The sequence below is a fragment of the Artemia sp. Qi Xiang Cuo genome, chromosome 12 (genome assembly GCF_049724085.1).
Source record: "Artemia sp. Qi Xiang Cuo chromosome 12, ASM4972408v1, whole genome shotgun sequence".
Lineage (NCBI taxonomy): Eukaryota > Metazoa > Arthropoda > Branchiopoda > Anostraca > Artemiidae > Artemia > Artemia sp. Qi Xiang Cuo.
Genome location: NC_142805.1, coordinates 4738471 through 4762349, shown reverse-complemented (window position 1 = coordinate 4762349; position 23879 = coordinate 4738471). Strand labels below are relative to the sequence as shown.

Sequence of the window (23879 nt, the reverse complement as noted above, 5' to 3'; positions counted from 1 at the left end):
AAATGATGAAATTACAAGTTTCACCCAAAGCTCATGCATTTCTAACACAACAGTTGACACACATGCTGAAGCCTTGACATCTTTACTAATAAATACAGCTAATCATGCTATCCCCAAGACAACACCTAAGAAAACATTCCCTAAACATATTCCTAAGGCATGGTGGACAAATGAGTGCCTAAATAAATGGAGGATAAAAAAGGCAGCTTGGACAGATTCATAAGAAAACCATCACGTACTACATATTTAAAAAAATTACAAGCAGAATCTAATCTAAATAGGACTATAATAGATGCTAAATATAAATACTGGAATAATTTTGCAAATAATCTCTCCAGAGAAACGCATGAGCCAATTATACATAAAGTCATAAGCCACATCTGTGGGAAAAAGACTTCCCCCAACCCACTCCTGTATGAGCTTTTACATAATAATACCCATTATGACAATGATGATGGAAAAGCTAACCTATTTGCAACTCTTTTTGTTAATAAGCTAACATCAAATAATCAAAGCAAACTGTCCACAATTCCCATGAACCCAAGTTACCAACCACGCCCAGGATCCGAGTACATAACCAATCCATTTTCAATACAAGGAATTGAATAATGCAATACATCAGATTAGGACCAAAACTAGCAGCAGCTATGACAATATACACCCTACATGGATAAAGAATCTCACTTCTTCATACAAACAAGAACTGCTAAATTGTTATAATCACGCTTGGGCATCTTCTAGGTTCCCCAATATATGGAAATGTTCGTCCCTCCTACCAATCCTAAAGAAAAATAAACCAAAAGATAACCCTGAGTCTTATAGGCCCATAATGATTACACCTGTGATGGGGAAAATAATGGAGAAAATGATTTATCACAGACTCCTCTGGTTTGTTGAAAAAAATAATATGATCCCACACACTCAAACTGGATTCAGGAAATACCACTCCTCAACAGATGCTTTCATTTTGCTAACAAATGCAATAAATGAATCTCTCTCAAAAAATAATATCCTAGTGGCATCTTTCCTAGATTTTGAAAGGGCATATGACAATGCGAACCACAAAACCATTTTAAATAAATTTGGAAGACTTGAAACTATACCTAAGCTAGCATCTTTTATTAAATCATTTATAAAATTGCAAAGTTTAATTGTTTGTTTCGGTTCAGCCTTTTCACCAGGAAGGGTAATACCCAAAAGCTAGCCTCAAGGAGCAGTCCTCAGTTGCCTCCTATTTGCCCTATATCTCTGGGACATGAACCTACCCCACACGAATCTACAATATGCTGATGATCTGGTGCTATGGTCACCTGGCAACACCTTTCAGATAGCACAGTCAAATCTGCAAAAGTCACTTTTCCAGTTTGAAAAATTCTCTCAACATTCAGATTTACCCATTGCACCCACCAAGTCAAAAATAATCCAATTTCACCGGAAGCGAAACCATGTTAATGCAAAATTAACTCTAAATAAAACAACATCCAGAAGATAATAATATTAATTACCTAGGTCTCATGCTTGATCAAAAACTTAATTTCCACCTCCACATTTCAAACACAATAAAAAAATGCTATAGAAAAGCAAATATACTAAAAAGACTTCTTTCCACACCCTGGGGTTGTAAGGAGAAAACCTTACTCCAGTTTTATAAATCACACATAAGACCCCATATTGACTATGGGCACATATTGACTATCGGATATGGTGCATGTGCAAAGACACAGATGCAAAAAATTGAAAAAACACAAAATGATTTAATATGTGTCATATTTGGTCTTAGGAAACCCAGAAGCATCAAGTTTCTGCTAATGGAAAGTGGATTAACAACAATAGGGAGAGACGTAGCTTTCTCTTGATAAAACATCTTAAAAAAATTGAATCAAATAGCTCACACACATTGCATAATTGGTTAAGAAATCCAGCCATGTATAGAGGTATTGCAGATGAGTATGCCAATACTCAAAAGAAGTTCCCTGTACCAGCAAAGTCTATTGCACCTACTTTCTCCCAATCCCCTCCATGGAATTGGTCATTTCCCATAATAAATACTGAATTTTCAAAATGGAATAAAGATTTAACCACCACTGCTTTCGTCCAGAAAAAATTAGCAAAACTTAATACAATTTCCAATAAAAAACACTTCCAAATGTTTGTTGATGGGTCAAAAGTGAATGAAAAGGTTGCAAGTGGTGTTTTCCTTCCTCACCTGAAAACTGCAATGGGCGAGAGATTAATTAATAATTTATCTATAATGTCTGCTGAGTTAAATGCCATAATCATGGCATTACAACACCTTAAGCAAAACCAACCTTTGATTGAAAATTCGAATAATATTATCATCTATTTCGACTCTTTATCAAGCCTTGAGTTGCTGGCCTCAGCTCCTCAATATAAGTTGGACATTGACACTTATCATTGTCTCAGTATTATTGATAATCTTGCTTCAAGTGGCATAAAAACTTATTTTCAGTACATTCCTAGCCACTCTGGCATAAGTGGTAATCATCAGGTTGATGAAATAGCAAAAAATGCTATAAATATTGACCAGCCAAGTGGGAGACCAATTCTAATTAGAGATATTTACCGATGGAGACTATCAGTTATTAATTTTAATAAGATTAATCCTATCCTTTCCCCCTTTCCCAATAAGTATCTTTCTAAAATTTATCATGGAATTCGTTCTAGAACAAATGGACCAAACTTCCTTGCATTCTCATATCAGTTTTCCAATTCAAGTGGTTCAATTTCCCTGTCCCCTCTTTGCAGCATTGTAATATGAATAATGAAACAATTGACCGTTGCCTATTTGAATGTAATACGCTGACGTCTGCACAACATACCTTGCTTTGTAAACTGTTAAAATACTTCAAATACCACAAAATCCCACTATCAGCCAAGAGCCTAGCCAACTATACCTGCACACAGAGCATAGAAATCGACATCTATCATATTATATTTGAACTCCTAGAGTCGAAAGATCTGCTGAAAGATATCTGAATATATCTAATAAATATTAGGCAATCAAGCCAGTAGCTCTGTAGCCCACAGAGTGAAGCAAAAGGAAAAGGGCTAAATAGTTTTACTGAAAAGCCCGCCTGCTGTTAAATAGAAGAACAAGAAATTTGCAGAACGTAATACAATTACGTATAAAAATCACTTCCAAATATTTGTTGATGGGTCAAAAATGAATGAGAAGGTTGCAAGTGGTGTTTTCCTTCCTCACCTGAAAATTGCAATGGGCGAGAGATTATACAATAATTTATCTATAATGTCTGCTGAGTTAAATGCCATAATCAAGGCATTAGAACACCTTAAGGAAAACCAACCTGTGATTGCAAATTCAAATAATATTATCATATATTCCGACTCTTTATCAAGCCTTGAGTTGCTGGCCTCAGCTCCTCAATATAAGTTGGACATTGACACTTATCATTGTATCAGTATTATTGATAATCTTGCTTCAAGTGGCATAAAAACTTACTTTCAGTACATTCCTAGCCACTCGGGCATAAGTGGTAATCATCAGTTTGATGAAATAGCAAAAAATGCTATAAATATTGACCAGCCAAGTGGGAGACCAATCTCAATAAGAGATATTTACCGATGGAGGCTATCAGATATTAATTTTAATAAGATTCATCCTATCCTTTCCCCCTTTCCCAATAAGTATCTTTCTAAAGTTTATCATAGAATTCGTTCTGGAACAAATGGACTAAATTTCCTTGCATTCTCGTATAAGTTTTCTAATTCAAGTTTTCAAATAAATAAGAGACATAAGTTTTCAAATAAATAAGAGACAACCAAGACAGTAGCTCTGCAGCCCACAGAGTGAAGCAAAAGGAAGAGGGCTAAATAGTACCAACTAAATAGCCCGCCTGCTGTGAATTAGAAGAAGAAGATCGTTACTATCTCAAAGTTCAAATGATAGCTCCAATTCTGAGAATAGGACAATGATCAGTGTAGGGGCTAATGTCACCATAAATGATGATAATGGATTTCAAGAGGTCCTTTCTAGAAGCTCTAAAAAAAGAAAAAAAAATCCCCCCAATCAAAAGCATTTCCCCTCTCCCTGCCCAAGATCCTCCCTCTCAAAACTTAGGAATTTACCTTAAAATTACTCCTATTACCCCCTTTGAAATAAAAAAGATGACTGCCATAAGAGTTGCAATTTTCAAATTGCTAAAATCAATGTTCTCTCTCAATATTAACCGCGATGGATATCTGCTAATAGCTGTCCAAGATCAGAAGTCAGCAGACACAATAATTAACCTAAAATCCCTTCTGAATACCCCAATTAATGCATCTAAATGGAACCCAAAACAATCACCAACAAAAATAGTAGTTTATATTTTTCCCCTAGAAATATCCATTCAGGAGTTAAAAGAAGGGCTCTCAGATAGGACTGGTAACACAATACCAGTTGAAGATGTTACCCAACTTGGCAAACCTAACTCTAATGGCCTAAAAACAAGTAGATCCTTCTTATTTACACTGAAGGAAAAAATTAAAATCCCAGAAAAGTTATTCCTATTTGGGCAAATCAAACCACACAAGGAATACATACCTAAGCCTACCCAGTGTCAGAAGTGTCTCAAACTGGGACACACAACAAACAAATGCAATGAAATTCTCCTAGAGTGTAGTGATTGTAAAGCATACCATCCTAAAGAGTTGACAACTTGCAAAAACACTCAGCCTACATGTATCAATTGCAAAGGCCCACATGAATCTAAAAATAAATCACTATGCCCTGCATATAAGAAAAGAGCTCTAACACTCCAAATAGCAACAGAAAAGGCCATCCCATACCCCTTTGCAGCAATGGAAGCAAATGCTGCCCAACAATATCAAATAAAGCCTGTAATGAAACCAACTAAAACCCCCAAGTCAAACGCCCCCAACTCATTAAGTACCCCATATGAAACACCATCTTCTAAGCCCCCTAGCTCACATCCCTATCAGAAAGAATCACCAAGTCAACAAGCCTCCTTGTCCGGTGAGATGAGGTCAGCCTGGCCCCCCGTCACAAGAAGAAACAAACCAGAAACACCACCAGGAATTAATCCCTTAACTGACAAACAGGATGCACAACCGAACATGCAATCCCCAAGTATATGCTTATTCATTCTAAACTGTAATGCAGTTCAGGCCATGAACATACATCAACTACAGAAAACAAAAATCATTGCAGAATTGGCAAAAATCTACATCCCTGGTGATATGCTCATTCAAGCAAAAAAAGATCTTGCTTTACTTTTAACAAAGCTGAACATTGATACACAGATATATGAAAAACAAATCAACTACACAACACATATCAATACTCCTGTGGAATATGAGATCACTCACAGAAAATAAGATAAATGAACTTATATCTTACATGAATAATAGCTCCATTAATATTGCTTGCCTCCAGGAAACTCATTTAAACCAAAATCAACAAATTAAGTCTCTGGGATATACTATCCTGAGAAAGGATAGATCATCAGAGAGAAAAGGAGGTGGGGTAGCATTATTAGTAAAAAATAATGTAAAATTCTGTGGCATCAATTTTCCAGATTTTGCAAATGATGTTGATGCAATTGGTATCAGTGTTTGGCTGAATATTATAAAAACCTACATAATAAGCTTTTATAACCCTAATGGCCAAACCACAGATGCAATAGATTTCTTTAATTATATAAATAATTCTAATATGTTAAAAAATATCATTATTTGTGGAGATTTCAATGCCCACAGCCTTTTGTGGGGGAATAAACCAGCAAATAAAGCTGGTAAATTGATTGAGCATATGACTTCAGATAATAATGAAATAGCTGTTGCTACCCCTCCAAACCTGAATACATATTTCAACCCCAAAAGTGGCAGATTCTCCACAATTGACCTACAAATTGTGTCATTAAATATTTTGAATAAAATTTATATAAATAAAATTGATAGTCTGTGTACTGACCACTTTGCTATAGTTTGCTTCCTAAATGAACCGGCTGAAACTCTATCACATACCTCCAAATATATCAACTCTAAAGCAAATTGGTCTATGTCCCAAAATAAGCTAAATGATGAAATTACAAGCTTCACCCAAAATTCAGGCATTCCAAACACAACAGTTGACACACATGCTGAAGTCTTGACATCTTTACTAATAAATGCAGCCAATCATGCTATCCCCAGGACAACACCTAAGAAAACATTCCCTAAACACATTCCTAAAGCATGGTGGACAAATGAGTGCCAAAATAAATAGAGAATAAAAAAAAGAGCTAGGACAGAATTCATAAAAAAACCATCACCAACTACATATCAAAAAAAATTACAAGCAGAATCTAATCTAAAAAGGACTATAATAAATGCTAAATATAATTACTGGAATAATTTTGCAAATAATCTCTCCAGAGAAACACATGAGCCAATTATACATAAAGTCATAATCCACATCTGTGGGAAAAAGACTTCCCCCAACCCACTCCTGTATGAGCTTATACATAATAATACCCATTATGACAATGATAATGAAAAAGCTAAGCTATTTGCAACTCTTTTTGTTCATAAGCTAACATCAAATAATCAAAGCGAAATATCCCCAATTCCTATGAACCCAAGTTACTAACCACGCCCAGGATCCGAGTATATAACTAGTCCATTTTCAATCCAGGAAATGAATAATGCAATACATCATATTAGGACCAAAACTAGCGGCAGCTATGACAATATACACCCTACATGGATAAAGAATCTCACCCCTCCATACAAACAAGAACTGCTAAATTGTTATAATCACGCTTGGGCATCTTCTATGTTCCCCAATATATGAAAATGTTCGTCCCTCCTACCAATCATAAAGAAAAATAAAGCCAAAGATAACCCTGAGTCCTATAGGCCCATAATGATTACTCCTGTGATGGGGAAAATAATGGAGAAAATGATCTATTATAGACTCCTATGGTTTGTTGAAAAAAATAATATGATCCCTCACACTCAAACTGGATTCAGGAAACACCACTCCTCAACAGATGCTTTCATTTTGCTAACAAATGCAATCAATGAATCTTTCTCAAAAAATAATGTCCTAGTTGCAGCTTTCCTAGATTTTGAAGGGGCATTGACTATGGGCTCATCGTCTATGGTGCATGTGCAAAGACCGGGATGCAAAAAATTGAAACAACACAAAATGATATAATACGTCTCATATTTGGTCTTAGGAAACCCACAAGCACCAAGTTTCTACTTATGGAGAGTGGATTAACAACAATAAGGGAGAGACGTAATTTTCTCCTGACAAAACATCTTACAAAAATTGAATCAAATGGCTCACACACCCTACATAATTGGTTAAGAAATCCAGCCATGTATAGAGGCATTGCAGATGAGTTCGCCAATATTCAGAAGAAGTTCCCCATACCAGCAAAGTCTATTGCACCCACTTTCCCCCAATCCCCTCCGTGGAATTTGTCAATTCCCATAATAAATACTGATTTCTCAAAGTGGAATAAAGATTTAACCCCCATTGCTTTTATACAGAAAAAATTTGCAGAACCTAATACAATTACCTATAAAAATCATTTCCAAATTTTTGTTGATGGGTCAAAAATGAATGAGAAGGTTGCAAGTGGTGTTTTCCTTCCTCACCTGAAAATTGCACTGGGAGAGAGATTATATAATAATTTATCTATAATGTCTGCTGAGTTAAATGCCATAATCATGGCAATAGAACACCTTAAGGAAAACCAACCTTTGATTACAAATTCAAATAATATTATTGTATATTATGACTCTATCAAACCTTGAGTTGCTGGCCTCAGCCCCTCAGTATAAGTTGGACATTGACACTTATCATTGTCTCAGTATTATAGATAATCTTGCTTCAAGTGGCATAAGAACTTATTTTCAGTATATTCCTAGCCACTCTGGCATAAGTGAAAATCATCAGGTTGATGAAATAGCAATAAATGCTATAAATATTGACCAGCCAAGTGGGAGACCAATCCTGATCAGAGATATTTACCGATGGATCAACTGGAAGATATCTGAGAATATCTAATAAATAAGAGACAATCAAGCCATTAGCTCTGTAGCCCAAAGAGTGAAGCAAAAGGAAAAGGGCTAAATAGTATCAACTGAATAGCCCGCCTGCTGTGAATAAGAAGAAGAAGAAGAAGATCGAATCAGCAGACACAATAATTAACCTAAAATCCCATCTGAATACTACAATTAAGGCTTGTCAAAAGAGCCCAAGATCATTCTCCACAGATATAGCTCTTTATAGTAGGCCCCCAGTAATACCCATTCATGGATTAAAAGAAGGGCTTTAAGATAGAGTTGGAAACATAATCACAATTGATGATGCTAAATGACTTGGCAAATCTAACTCTAATGGTCTAAAAACAAGTAGATCCTTCTTATTTACAGTGAACGAAAAAATTAATATCCCAGAAAAGTTATTCCTATTTGGGCAAATCAAACCACACAAGGAATACAAACCTAAGCCTATCCAGTTTCAGGAGTGTCTCAAACTGGGACACACAACAAACAAATGCAATGAAATGCTCCTAGAGTGCAGTAATTGTAAAGCATACCATCCTAAAGAGTTGACAACTTGCAACAACACTCAGCCTACATGTATCAATTGCAAAGGCCTACATGAATCTACAAATAAATCACTATGCCTTACATATAAGAAAAGAGCTCTAACACTCCAAATAGCAACAGAGAAAACCATCCCATACCCCTTTGCAGCAATGGAAGCAAATGCTGCCCAACAATACCAAATAAAGCCCGTAATGAAACCAACCAAAACCCCCACGTCAATCGCCCCCAATGCCTCAAGTACCCCGTATAAAACCCCATCTTCTAAGCCCCCTACCTCACATCCCTATCAGAAGGAATCATCAAGTCAACAAGCCTCCTTGTCCGGTTAGATAAGGTCAGCCTGTCCCCCCTCCCAAGAAGAAACAAACCAGAAACACTACCAGGAATTAATCCCTTAACTCATAAACAGGATGCACAACCAAAAATGCAATCCCCAAATATATGCTTATTCATTCTAAACTGTAATGCAGTTCAGGCCATGAACATATCAACTACAGAAAGCAAAAATCATTGCAGAACTGGCAAAAATCTACATCCCTGATGATATGCTCATTCAAGCAAAAAAGATCTTGCTTTACTGTTAACAAAGCTGAACATTGATACACAGTCATGAAAATTAAATCAACAACACAACAAATATCAATACTCCAGTGGAACGTAAGATCACTTACAGAAAATTAGCTAAATGAACTAATATATTTTATGAATAATAATTCCATTAATATTGCTTGCCTCCAGGAAACTCATTTAACCCAAAATCAACAAATTCAGTCTCTGGGATATACTATCCTGAGAAAGGATAGATCATCAGAGAGAAAAGGAGGCGAAGTAGCTCTATTAGTTAAAAATAATATAAAATTCTGTGGCATCAATTTCCCAGATTTTGCTAATGATGTTGATGGAATTGGTATCAGTGTTTGGCTGAATAATATAAAAACCTGCATAATAAGCTTTTATAGCCCTAATGGCCAAACTACAGATGCCATGGATTTCTTTAATCATATAAATAATCCTAATATGTTAAAAAATATCATCATTTGTGGAGATTTCAATGCCTACAGTCTTTTGTGGGGGAATAAACCTGCAAATAAAGCTGGTAAATTGCTTGATTATATGACTTCAAATAATAATGAATTAGCTTTTTCTACCCCTCCAAACCCGAATACTTATTTCAACCCCAAAAGTGGCAGATTCTCCACAATTGACCTACAAATTGTGTCATTAAATATTTTGAATAAAATTTATATGAATAAAATTGATAGTCTGTGTACTGACCTCATTGCTATAGTGTGCTCCCTAAATGAACCTGCTGAAACTACCACATACCTCCAAATATATCAACACTAAAGCAAATTGGTCTATGTTCCAAAATAAGCTAAATGATGAAATCACAAGTTTCACCCAAAATTCATACATTTCAAACACAACAGTTGACACACATGCTGAAGTATTGACATCTTTACTAATAAATACAGCTAATCATGCTATCCCCAGGACAACACCTAAGAAAACCTACCCTAAACACATTCCTAAAGCATGGTGGACAAATGAGTGCCAAAATAAATGGAGAATAAAAAATGAAGCTAGGAGAGAATTTATAAAAAAACCATCACCTACTACATATTTAAAAAAAATTACAAGCAGAATCTAATCTAAAAAGGACTATAATAGATACTGAATATAATTACTGGAATAATTTTGCAAATAATCTCTCCAGAGAAACACATGAGCCAATTATACATAAAGTCATTAGCCAAATCTGTGGGAAAAAGACTTCCCCCAACCCACACCTGTATGAGCTTATACATAATAATACCCTTTATGACAATGATAATGAAAAAGCTAAGCTATTTGCAACTCTTTTTGTTAATAAGCTAACATCAAATAATAAAAGCAAAATGTCCTCAATTCCTATGAACCCAAGTTACCAACTACGCTCAGGATCCGAGGATATAATTAGTCCATTTTCAATCCAGGAAATGAATAATGCAATACATCATATTAGGACCAAAACTAGCGGCAGCTATGACAATATACACCCTACATGGATAAAGAATCTCACCCCTTCATACAAACAAGAACTGCTAAATTGTTATAATCACGCTTGGGCATTCTCTATGTTCCCCAATATATGGAAATGTTCGTCCCTCCTACCAATCCTAAAGAAAAATAAACCCAAAGAGAACCCTGAGTTCTGTAGGCCCATAATGAATACTCTTGTGATGACGAAAATAACGCAGAAAATAATCTACTACAGACTTCTCTGATTTGCTGAAAAAAATAATATGATCCCTCACACTCAATCTAGATTTAGGAAACACCACCCCTCAACTGATGCTTTAATTTTGCTAACAAATGCAATAAATGAATCATTCTAAAAAAATAATGTCCTAGTTGCAGCTTCCCTAGATTTCGAAGGGGCATATGACAATGTGAGCCACCAAATCCTTTTAAACAAACTTGCAAACTTTGGACTACCCCCCAAGCTAGTATTTTTTATAAAATCCTTCATAGAAGTGCGAAGTTTCATTGTTCGTGTTGGTTCAGCCTCTTCACCCCAAAAGACAACAACCAAAGGCCTATCTCAGGGAGCAGTCTTCAATTGGCTCCTCTATGTCCTATATCTCTGGGACATGAACCTACCCCACACGAATCTACAATATGCTGACCATCTGGTGCTATGGTCATCTGGCAACACCTTTGAGATAGCACAGTGAAATCTGCAAAAGCCACTTTTCTAATTTGAAAAATTCTCTCAACATTCAGATTTACCAATTGCACCTACCAAGTCAAAAATAATCCAATTTCACCGGAAGCGAAACCATGTTAATGCAAAACTAACTCTAAATAAAACAACTATTACAAAAGATAATCATATTAATTACCTAGGTCTCATACTTGACCAATAACTTAATTTCCATATCCACATTTCATACACAATAAAAATAATGCTATAGAATAACAAATATACTAAAAAGACTTCTTTCCACACCCTGGGGCTATAAGGAGAAAACCTTACTCCAGTTTTATAAATCACATATAAGACCCCATATTGACTATGGGCTCATAGTATATGGTGCATGTGCAAAGACCCAGATGCAAAAATTGAAACAACACAGAATGATATAATACGTCTCATATTTGGTCTTAGGAAACCCACAAGCACCAAATTTCTGCTTATGAAGAGTGGATTAACAACAATAAGGGAGACACGTAGCTTTCTCTTGACAAAACATCTTACAAAAATTGAATCAAATAGCTCACACACCTTACATAATTGGTTAAGAAATCCAGTCATGTATAGAGGCATTGCAGATGAGTATGCCAACATTCAGAAGAAGTTCCTCGTACCAGCAAAGTCTATTGCACCCACTTTCCCCCAATCCCCTCCATGGAATTGGTCAAGTCCCATAATAAGTACTGATTTCTCAAAGTGGACTAAAGATTTAACCCCCATCACTTTTGTCCAGAAAAAATTTGCTGAACTTAATACAATTACCTATAAAAATCACTTCCAAATATTTGTTGATGGGTCAAAAATGAATGAGAAGGTAGCAAGTGGTGCTTTCTTTCCTCACCTGAAAATTGCAATGGGCGAGAGATTATATAGTAATTTATCTATAATGTCTGCTGAGTTAAATGCCATAGTCATGGCATTAGAATACATTAAGGAAAACCAACCTTTGATTGCCAATACAAATAATATTTTTGTATATTCTGACTCTTTATCCAGCCTTGAGTTGCTGGCCTCAGCTCCTCAGTATAAGTTGGACATTGACACTTATCATTGTCTCAGTATTATAGATAATCTTGCTTCAAGTGGCACAAAAACTTACTTTCAGTATGTTCCTAGCCACTCTGGCATAAGTGGTAATCATCAGGCTGATGAAATAGCAAAAAATGCTATAAATATTGACCAGCCAATTGGGAGACCAATCCCGATTAGAGAAATTTACCGATGGAGGCTATCAGATATTAATTTTAATAAGATTAATTCTATTCTTTTCCCCTTTCCCAATAAGTATCTTTCTAAAATTTATCATAGAATTCGTTCTGGAACAAATGGACTAAATTTTCTTGCATTCTCGTATAGGTTTCCTAATTCAAGTGGTTCATTTCCCCTGTGCCCTCTTTGCAGGCATTGTAATATGAATAATGAAACAATTGAACATTGCCTATTTGAATGTAATATGCTGACGTCTGCAAAACATACCTTGCTTTGTAAACTGTTAAAATGCCTCAAACACCACAAAATCTCACTATCAGCCAAGAGCCGCGCCAACTATACCGGCACACAGAGCATAGAGATCGACATCTATCAGCTCATAATTGAACCCCTGGAGTCGAAAGATCTACTGAAAGATATCTGAAAATATCTAATAATCATGAGGCAATCAAGCCAGTAGCTCTGTAGCTCACTGAGTGAAGCAAAAGGAAAAGGGCTAAATAGTATCCCTGAAAAGCCCGCCCGCTGTTAATAGAAGAAGAAGAAGAAGATCGATATAAAACCTAGATTACCATTTTATAATCTGATTGATATGCCACTGAACCGATCTGATCTCATTGAAACTAACGTCTCAATGAGATTGGGTTTCCCTCCCACATGGATTTCGCGTTATTAAAAAAAAAAAAACCGTCAAATGCAGAAATTTCGCACTCTAATTTGGCATCTAAAGCATTTCTAATAGTAGCTGGTAAACATGCGAAAAAAAGAAGAATTCCTGCTATTTTTGGAAGCCCTTCTAGATGAGAAGTTTTGTTCTGTCAAATTACCAAACCTGATACTAAAATTGTTTAAAATTTTTTTTTTTTACTCTGGTACTGTGTGCCTAAAAGTCCCCTTGCGGGTATTTAGTCACTGGGTTCATTTTTATAAATATTTTTACCTTAAAAAAGGTTACAGAGACCCGTCTATGGTCAGGATACATATGTTATAGTACTTCTGACTTAGAGGTCTCTCCTATATCTCGAGTTAAATTTATAACATTTATGCTTTTTTTTGCAGGGTGGTAAACCCTACAAAAGGGACCAGTCTACGGTCAGGATATATATGTTATAGTACTTCTGGCTTAAAAGCCTCTCAACTCTATATTCCAAGTTAATTTTATGGTAAATATCTAGGCTAACAGAGTATTCAAGTGGCTAAGAAACAAATTTACCTCTAGAATCGAAATTTCATCCTGCATCCAAATATAACATTTTTTGTCGCAAATTGAATTTTAACCTAAGCTAACCAAACTTAATTTAACCTAACCTATCCTTTTTTAACCTTATCCAAATATATAGCCCATATTATATATTTCCCATGCATTTACTGATTCTTGATTTTGTCACCGTCGATTCAATTTACGGGTTAATCGGTTTTAACAAGATCGACACTAACACAGGTATGTAACCCGTATCTAAAATAACAGAAAAATGGATCATCTTTGAGCGTCCTTAAAGGGCTTAAAATTCAATCTGCAACGGAAACGAGTGTCATATTTGGCTTCAGGATGAAATTCTGATTCTAGAGGTATTTTTCTTAGCCATCTGAATACTCTGTTAATTTAGATATTTATCAATTTTATAATATTTGTGTTGTTCCTTCCGGGGTGGCAAATCCTGCAAAAGGGACCCGTCTACGGTGGAAATATATATGTTATAGTCCTTTTGACTTAAAAACCTCTCTTCTTCATGTCTTGAGTTAATTTTATAACATTAAAATTCTCATTTGCAGAGTGGAAATGCAGAATACGAATCAAGCAATTTTGGAAGTTTTCCTCTTGGAACAACATCTTTCCGCTCGTGGGCTGGCAGCGAAAGAACAGGGTTTTCAATTTCTAGCATTGATTCTAGGAGAAGCAGATACTTGCGAAGGTTTTTACTCTGATATACTTTTGGTGGTGGCATATTAGTGACTGTTTGTGCACTCTTATATACGTTTGGTGGCACATAACTTACTAACAGCTAGTTATTTTTTTTGAATTATTTTAATAAAATATTCAAGTTTTCTAATGAACTTATAGGAAAGACTCTGTTTATGTAAGGAATCTCTTTTAGGAAACAAGAAAAAACCTGATTGGAAAATTGCTTGTGCTTTTCACAAGACTAATGAAACAAAGAAAAGGAAAAAACAAAGAAAAGTAAAAAGAAATTGAAAGAAACTTTCATTAGAATAGGAAAGTAAAGAAATAAATTGGACTGATTTTTCCTTGTCTTTTAAGGCGTATTGGGATCAACACAAATTTATTCACAGACAGATTACCTAAGTTTGGTTTTCACTGTTTTTATCCGGGTTGCAGCGGTAGCTAGCAACCTAGTAAGAGACGATCACGTCCAATGTTTTATAACCATGAAAGGCATTTCATGGTAACCTGAAACCTGAATTCTCCTGATCTTCTGACCTAAAACCCAAAGGATTTTAAATTTGACTGTTAATTCATTACAAGACCTATTAACCTGAAAAGTCTTTAATCATTTCGTGGTTATTTCTCACGCTCGAAACAGAGACCTAAAGGAACCCGTGTTTAAAAAAAGAGTAGGAATAAAAGTTGAATTGATTGATGGAAAGTTCAACAGGCTAGTAACGAAAAAGAAGAGGACAAACTAAAATCATGGCAAAGATACAAATGGGAGCTGGTGTTTCCCCGCGGAAAATTCCCCCCTCACGGAAATTCCCCCTGGATAATTCTCCCTCTCCCACCCATGGAAAATTCTCCCACAAGCAAAATTGAGCAGCCAAAGAGCACAAAATTGAGTAGCCAAAGAGCACAAAATTGAGCAGCCAAAGAGCACAAAATTGAGGAGCCAAAGGGCAAAAAATTGAGCAACCAAAGGGAACAAAATTGAGCAGCCAAAGGGCACAAAACTGAGCAGCCGAAGAGCACAAAATTGAGTAGCCAAAGAGCACAAAATTGAGCATGAAAAGGGCACAAAATTGAGCAGCCAAAGAGCATAAAATTGAGCAACCAAAGGGCTCAAAATTGAGCAGCCGGAGAGCACAAAATTGAGCAGCTAAAGAGCACAAAATTGAGCAGGCAAAGAGCACAAAATTGAGCAGGCAAAGAGCACAAAATTGAGCAGCCATAGAGTACAAAATTGAGCAACCAAATAGCACAATATTGAGCAGCCAAAGGGCACAAAATTGAGCAGCCAAAGAGCACAAAATTGAGCAGCCAAAGAGCAAAAAATTTAACATCCATAGAGTACAAAATTGAGAAGCCACAGAGACATTACAAAATAGGTATCTCAAAATGTCGATCAGATGCTCTAAGTGGTAACAAAAGGACCAGATATCAAAATTAGTTTTAGGACAGTGGTTGGTTGGTCTCCAATCACTTTCGACTTTTAAAAAACAAATAGAACACTAAATTTTAGATCAACTGAGCGTCCTCCGAAGTTTCTGCAACCACGAGGGGGAGGCTGGGGGTCATGAAAGGGCAGCCCCCTGTGTACGGAATAAGTTCTGCGAATTTTGGGGTTTAGTGTTGCTCTTTACGTTCATGATAACAGCCTGGCCTAGACCAGAAATATTCCTAAAAATCAAGAGGGATTAAATATCAATTTCTTCATCCACCTCCTCCATTCCTTAGAACTAATTCTGTATTTATCTGAAGGGTCAATACGATGCAGGATGTTTTAGATGCCCCCTTTGAGGCATCTGCCTCCTCCAAAGTTTATACGACCACCCTTCCCATAAAAATCATATCATAGGCAACGCAACAGCGCTGCCTAAGTAAAGAACGATGTTGGTACAATGTATTATTTATTAATTTTTGGCTGGTCTTAGACCAGGGCACTTGGTATCGAAGAAGTTGTCGTAGAAACTTCGAAAAGGGCTCATTCGATTGGAAATTGGAATTGCTTTTGCCCTTTTTGATAGTCAAAAGTGATTGGAAGGCAACTAAAACCCCTTCCATGCCCACAATTCCTCAAAATTTTGAGATAGCCATTTTGTTCAACGTAGTTGAAAGATCTAGAAATTATGTCTTTGAGGAGGACACTCTCCCCACAGCCCTCAGAGCAAGAGTTATAATGTATGCCCTGGGGGCATATAAGGTTTCTATTGAAAGCGCTGTCGTAGAAACTTCAAAAAGGGCTCTTTCAATTGCAAATTCAAAGGGCTAGTGCCCTTTTTAATCGTCGAAAGTCATTGGAGGGCAACTAACCCCCCTCTCACGCCCACTATTCCCCAAAACACATCCAATCAAATTTTTGTGATAGTTGAATGTTCTGGAAATTAGGTCATTGAGGATGACAAACCTTCCAAGCACTAAAGGCGAGGGGTGTAAGTTATACTCTGGGAGAAATAAGGTTTTTATAGACAGTGATGTCGAAGAAACTTCAAAAAGGGCTCATTCAATTGGAAATTGAAATGGCCAGTGCCCTTTTTAATAGTTGAAAGTGACTGGAAAGCAACTAACCCACCTTTCAGGCCCACAATTTCCCCAAACAGGTGCAATCAATTTGAGATATCCACTTTGTTCAACGCAATCGAAAGTTTTGGAAATTAGGTCTTTGAGGATAATAACCCCTCAGAGCCCTCAGGGCAAGGGTTATAAGTTATGCCCTGGGGGCATATAAGGTTTTTATAGAAAGCGTTGTCGAAGAGACTTAAAAAAAGGCTCATTTGCTTGAAAATTGAAAGGGCTAGTGCTCTTTTTAATAGCCGAAAGTGATTGGAGGATAGCTATCCCCTCTTGGTACATGTGTCCCTAACAGCTGACTGACGAAAACAAAACATATTATTGTAAATAGTAATACCAACCCAAAGGAGGCTATCAACTGAACATAGGAAAATAATTACGTTTCAAAGGAGAATTTGTAGCATTACCATTGAAACAAAGATAAACCCCGTTCAATTGAAACAAAGATAAATACATAACCCCATTCAATTTTAACCGCAAACAGGCATTACTATACCAATACCTATAACCAAAAATAACAGAAGTGTTGACACCATTTACAAAAAGTGAATAAAGAGCTTGACTATGGACAAGACTGTCAAAAACTTTAGATACGTCTAGCGAACAAAGATGAATCTCCTCATTTTAATCGGCAGCCTGGCGAAGTACACTCGCGAGTGCCCTATAAGCATGGGCACAACCACCTCATCATGCAAAACCAAACTGATTTTCACCAAAAATCACATCTTCAGTCACATACGGAAGAATGTTATATTGAGAAATTTAACTAAATGCACACGTGACAGCGACAGGGTGGTACGAGCTGCAATATCCAGCATTCTTTCCACGCTTTAAAATTGATGTAATTGATCGACAAAGGAAGCTATCCGGTACAATGGAAACACAAACATCTGAAAACCCAACTGCAAATGGAACATTAGCTCTTTTAAATCAGGCCTTACATTTTCGGCGCAAATACCATCGATATCAATAGATTTTGATTTGACATGCTTAACTGACTTGACTACAAGATCGTAAGAAATCGGGATAACATTTCCCTCTAAAAGAGAATTTGGCAGATATGTGTTAATTAATTTCGAATATACCGCATGCACTGAGAAATTTACTTTCAAAAAAATCCTTGAATAATGCGAAACCTATCGTGAAGGAGATATGTTACACTTGACATTCTCATCCTCAAACTTGGAACTGTTCAGCACTTGATTTCACTCGCTCCGATTTTGGAGAAAATTTGTACCACACAATCGGTTTTTTCGAAGCTGCTTTTTAAAAGTAGATTTGTTATTCTATTTTACATCGAATACTTTACTGGAGGAAGGTCTACCCCAGGCTACCGAAATGCGAAGCTAAAACTTTGCTTTATTTTTTATCGTTTTAAGGTCGAGGTCAAGATTCCAGATCGGTTTTTAAACTGATTTAAAACTTCTGAGTTCGCATTGTGATCGTCTGCCATTAAGTATAAAAATTCACTTACTGTTTCCTTCTTCTTTTTTTTTATTTTCAATTCTTATTGTGTAAGCTTAAGTGCTTAAAATGAAGTATTCTCTTGACTTTTTGTCCTTGTTTACCGAGCGAATTGAGCGTGCACAAGTGAGGATTGTCGTAAGTTTTCCCTTTTATTTAAGTGTTATCTCTTTGATTTAATTCATTGATGTTCGTAATGATAAAACAGATATGTTTTGTTCACGCTTCTGGCTTTTGTTTTATGTTAAAAAAGGGTGCTCTCCTTTTTAACGGTTCCGACGCTCTCCTTTTTAAATAAATTGGTTTTTAAATTAATTCAATTCATTTAACATCCGAAAGTAAACGTTTTCGTGATGTTTGGAGACAAAGGTCACGCTCTACGTTACTGTTTATTAATTTTGTTTGTAACACTAGATTCCTGACACTTGCTAGTTAGAAAATTGAGTTCTGCATAATATAGCTCGGTAGTTATTATACTCGTAGTTATATTTCGCTCGGTAGTGAAAAGATTAGTTTTTCATTTGGCCATCATTAGCAAGAATTAGTTGAAAACCTGATTTGGAAACAAAGCTTGAGAATTTATTTTATAAACCGAACTTCGGCATTTTATTAAATTTATGAATTTAGTTTATTTGAACGCTCCAGCAGTGGCGTAATTTCGTCAGAACCCAGGTGAGGGGGGTCAAGCTGGAGCCAATTTTCCCAAATCAAGTGAAAATGACAGTGAAAACTAAAAAATGAGCCATATAAAACTGACCCGATTCTCTCGATGCTTCTTAGTTTGACAATTTTGACAATTTATTTTGACAACTTTAAATCGACTGGTTATCTCTGAATTTTCAATCGATAGCTTTTTGGTCGTCTTTGAGCCAAAATTGTTGTTTTTGCGCCTCGGAATTCTAGTACTCTGATTCTCTAAAACTCAGCTTCCTTCTCCCCCAAAGTATTATAGTTCAGTCAATATTAAAAATATGTTTCTCCACTTAGCTCTATACTTCATATGCTCAAATGTATTTGTGCTCAAATGCAGTGCCATCAGTGGCACTGCATTAAAATCGATTTTAAATCGATTTGCTATCCCAGGATTTATAATCGATAGCTTTTTGGCCGTCTTTGAGCCACAAGTGTTGCTTTTTGCGCCTCAGAATTATAGTACCACTGGTTCAATAAGATCATCCCCTGGGGGAAAAAAACAAATTAATCGCGTATCCGTGATCAACGTTCTCGAAAAAGAAATACAAAATTTCACATTTTTGTAAAAAGGTGCTTGAAACCTCTGCAATATAGTTCTCTGATATGTTGAATTTGACGCTGTAGTTTTCATCAAGTTTAACCAATTTTTTGGGGAGGGGGTTGTTTTCCCCATTTTTCGAAAATAAGGTAAATTTTCTCAGGCTGCTCTTAAAAGCTAACGAGTTTTAAATATTTAGATTCACTAGAAGAAGCAGCCTTTTTTAAATTTACATATTGTTACTAAAGCCACTTTTTAAAGAGTTTCGATTGCTATTAGCACGATTAGCTCCTTACTTACAATTTGTTACCACGAACAGTCTGATCATCTAATTTTGCCTATTTGCAATTGGTGTTTCTGGGCACCGAATTATTTAATGAATAAGTTTTCAGTTTCTGCCCTGTTAAAATACAGCGTCGGAAGTAGTTTCTTGACTTTTTGCTCTTGTTTACCAAACAACCTTAGCGTACACAAGTGTTGAACCATTTCTTTTTGTAGGTTCTTGCATTGCTATTTCTTGCAGGTGATGCGTATAATTATAGATATTCTTAATAATGTTACAAAAATGAGCGTTATTCTCACTTTTTGGCTTTATCCTGTTAGTAAAAATCGTGCTTAATCGTTTCTAATTTAGTTTATTTATTTCACTAATTAACATAAAAATATCAATGTTTTAGCATTACTAGAGGATAATGGCTGCGTTCCTGGGTGTTGGGGGGAGGGGTTCGGTAGTTTCTTTTTTTTAGAAATCTAAGAGAGGGGATTTTTTCAACGAAAATACTAAAACAGTTTTTTTTTTTAGTGAAAATACAAAAAAATGTTCCAAGATGTAGGAGGAGGGGAGGTAATCCCCCCCCGTGGGGGTTGACACGCATGGGAGAATTTACTTCTGCCTATTTGTTATTAGTGGTTTTGGAAGCCGAATTAGTGGATGTTTTTTGAAGTTAGATAGATAGATAGATCTATTTAACTTCAAAAACAGTAGCTTTTAACAGTAAAACGAAAAATACGTAATTATATCCCCCCCTCCAAGGCTCTTTGGCTGGAAATTAAGGGAAACAGTTAAAAAAAAGGACTAACTACCGCCCACCACTCACTAGCCACCGAAAGCCAGGCCAGAGCGAAGTGTCATACGCGAATAACATCAATTACCGCGCTCAAAGACATTCATCGTACGAAGGCTTAAAAAATAGATGAAAAAAAAAGAAATTACATAAAAATAAAAATAAATCTCCCAATTTTTACGAAGGTACCAAATAAGCGACACTTCAGCTGATTCAGGCAGAGGACTCCAGATAGCATGATAAGTAGTGAAGGGGTAGAAGTCTGATCTGATCGATGAAGCGACTTCGATTCGTTTGTTGCCAAGATAACGGATATTGTAAGTAGAATAATCAGATGCAAGAAATGAACTAGGCCCTGGGCGCTGAAGAAACATCACCTTGTAGCTGGAGAAAAACGATGATAAACATGTGAGAATATAACGGAAACTCGGAAAATTTCCGCTAGAAAACTCCCTCCCGGAAAGTTCCCCCCAGAAACGCCTAAACCCCAATATAACAGAATGCAAATCAAGCAACGCCATATTAACAGAGTTTTTTGATTCAAAGATAAGTTTCTTTGCAACATAACTTAAAGAATGGTATCAGAAAAGAAAAAGAGCTGAGATTCATATAGCTGGGCAACATGAAACGTAAGATCAAATTAAACGACAAAGCACAGATTTTAGAATACTACTATCTAACTGCTAACAACTCACCGCAGCACCAAGCCGCCTGAGGCCGACAGAGCCACGCACGCCCCTCCTCCATCCCAATCTATTCAAAACCTCCCTTCTTACACCTTTCCAGGAAGTTCTCGTTACATTTAAATCTTTCTCAATAATATTCACCCACCCCAACCGTGGACGACCTGCTTTCTGTTTAGCCCTAGACGGTTGACCGAAAAGGACAATCTTCGGCATTCTGTCATCCTTCATCCACACGACGTGCCCTAGCCATCTCAGCTTTTCTTTCATTATAGCCCTAGAAAGTGGGATTGAACCACATTTTTCGTATTGCCTACTGTTTGAAATACGGTCAGTCAGCTGGGTACCCAGAACAGTCCGTAAGAAGTTTCTCTGGAAAACATCTTGCAAATCTTCATCTGCTTTTCGGAGCACCCATGCTTCAGAGCCATATTTGACCACTGTCATCACTATAGCTTCTAATATTCTAATCTTGGTTTGCAGACTTATCTTCGTATTCTTCCAATTTTTTTTTTACTGCGAAAAAACACCTTGAGCCTTCGCTATTCTACTTTCAACATCTTCACTGCTCCCACCGTCTTTACTAATAATAAATAAAAAAAACGAGTTTTTTAAACTGAAAGTAAGGAGCGACATTAAAACTTAAAACGAACAGAAATTATTTCGTATATGAAAGGGGCTGTTCCCTCCTCAACGCCTTGCTCTTTACGCTAAAGTTTTTTTTATTGTTTTAAAAAATAAAGTTGTGAAACAGAGTCAAACTTTAGCGTAAAGAGCGAGGCGTATAGGAGGGGACAGCCCCTTTCATATATGAAATAATTTCTGTTCGTTTTAAGTTTTAATGTCGCTCCTTACTTTCAGTTTAAAAAACTCGTTTTTTTTATTTAATTTCTGATCGTTTTTTAGTTAATGCAGCTTTTATTTTGGCTCACCGTCATTGAATTAGTAAACAAAATTTGCAAATTTTTTTACTTTTCTTTTGCTAAATGGCTGTCTCTAAATTTGGTTCTTACGTAATTTACAAATTAACTTACGTAGCGAACTTCTACGGTATATTCGTATATTTTTCTTCTGGCAAAAAATACAAAGTTGCAGATTTTTGCAGATATGAGCTTGAAACCTATGTAATAGGGTTTTCTGATACGCTGAATCTGACGGTGTGATTTTCATTAAAATTTTTTCACTTTTAGGGGATGTTTCCCCCCTCTTTAAAAAATCGAGCAAATTTTCTCAGGCTCGTAGCCTTTGATGAGTAATACTAAACTTAATAAAATTTATATATTTAGAATCAGCATTATAGACACATTCTTTTGAGACATTTATTGGCATCAAAATTCCCTTTTTAAAAGTTTCGATTACTATTGAGCCGTATCGCTTGTTTTTTTTATTGTCTTTTTTATTACGTATATGTTATTACGTATATGAGGGGGTTCTCCCCTTAGTCAATACCACGCTCTTTACGTTAAAAGTTAAAAAAAATTTTGATTCACAAACCCCTGAATCACAAAGGCCGTTTAATTAGAATAGATCTCTTTTGAAAGCTCTTTTGATAGCTCTTTTGAAAGCACTAAAAAAACTGTAGCGTAAAGAGCGAGGTATTGACTTGGGGGAGAACCCCCTCACATACGTTATAATTTCTGTTCGTTTTAAGTTCTAATGTTCCTTCTTACTTTCAGTTGAAAAAACTTGTTTTTTTTTATTTAATTTCTGATCGTTTTTTAAATAATGCTTGGAAATCCGGCGCCCCCTTCATAGAAATTTCCCTTGCCCCAAAGAAACATCTTCTACGGAAAGATTCTCCAGAGTCACCCCCTCCTCTAGCCCCTCCCCCCTCCAGAGAAAAAATCCTTCCTTAAAATGTCAGTATACTTCCCAATACCCACTAAATAATGCTGGCAAGTCCGGCGCCCCCTTCATGGCAATTTTCCTTCCCCCATAAAAACTTCCTTCATGGACAGATCCTCAAACATAACCCCCGACCCCCCCATCCCACCCACAACCAGAAAAAAACCTCCTGAAAACTTCTGTATACTTCCCAATAACCAATACTATATGTTAACATTGGGTAAAGTTCAAAACTTTTAGCCCTCTCCCTGGGGACTTCGGGGGATTAAGTCATCCTAAAAGACATATTTATCATATTTTCGACCATGCTGAACAAAAAAGCTATCTCAAAATTTTGATCGGGTGACTTTGGGAAAAAAATAAGCGTGGGAGGGGGCCTAGTTGCTCTCTATTTTTTGGTCACTTAAAAAGGGCACTAGAACTTTTAATTTACATTCCAATGAGCCCTCCCACGATATTCTAGGACCACTGGGTCGATACGATCACCCCTGGGAAAAAAAACAAAAAAAAAAACAAATAAACACGTACCCGTGATCTTTCTTCTGGCAAAAAATGCAAAATTCCACATTTTTGTAGATAGGAGCTTGAAACCTCT

General features: G+C 36.3%; 1 protein-coding gene across 4 annotated transcripts in view; it reads left to right on the top strand.

The window, feature by feature from the left end:
• The window catches only part of S6KL (ribosomal protein S6 kinase like), a 598861-nt gene that overhangs the window by 19894 nt on the left and 555088 nt on the right, over positions 1-23879 (top strand). For all 4 annotated transcript variants that reach the window (XM_089097759.1, XM_089097757.1, XM_089097758.1 and 1 more), the window contains exon 3: positions 14309-14448. In XM_089097759.1, the coding sequence (XP_088953885.1) occupies positions 14309-14448 (140 nt within the window). The remainder of the gene's footprint in view (positions 1-14308; positions 14449-23879) is intronic.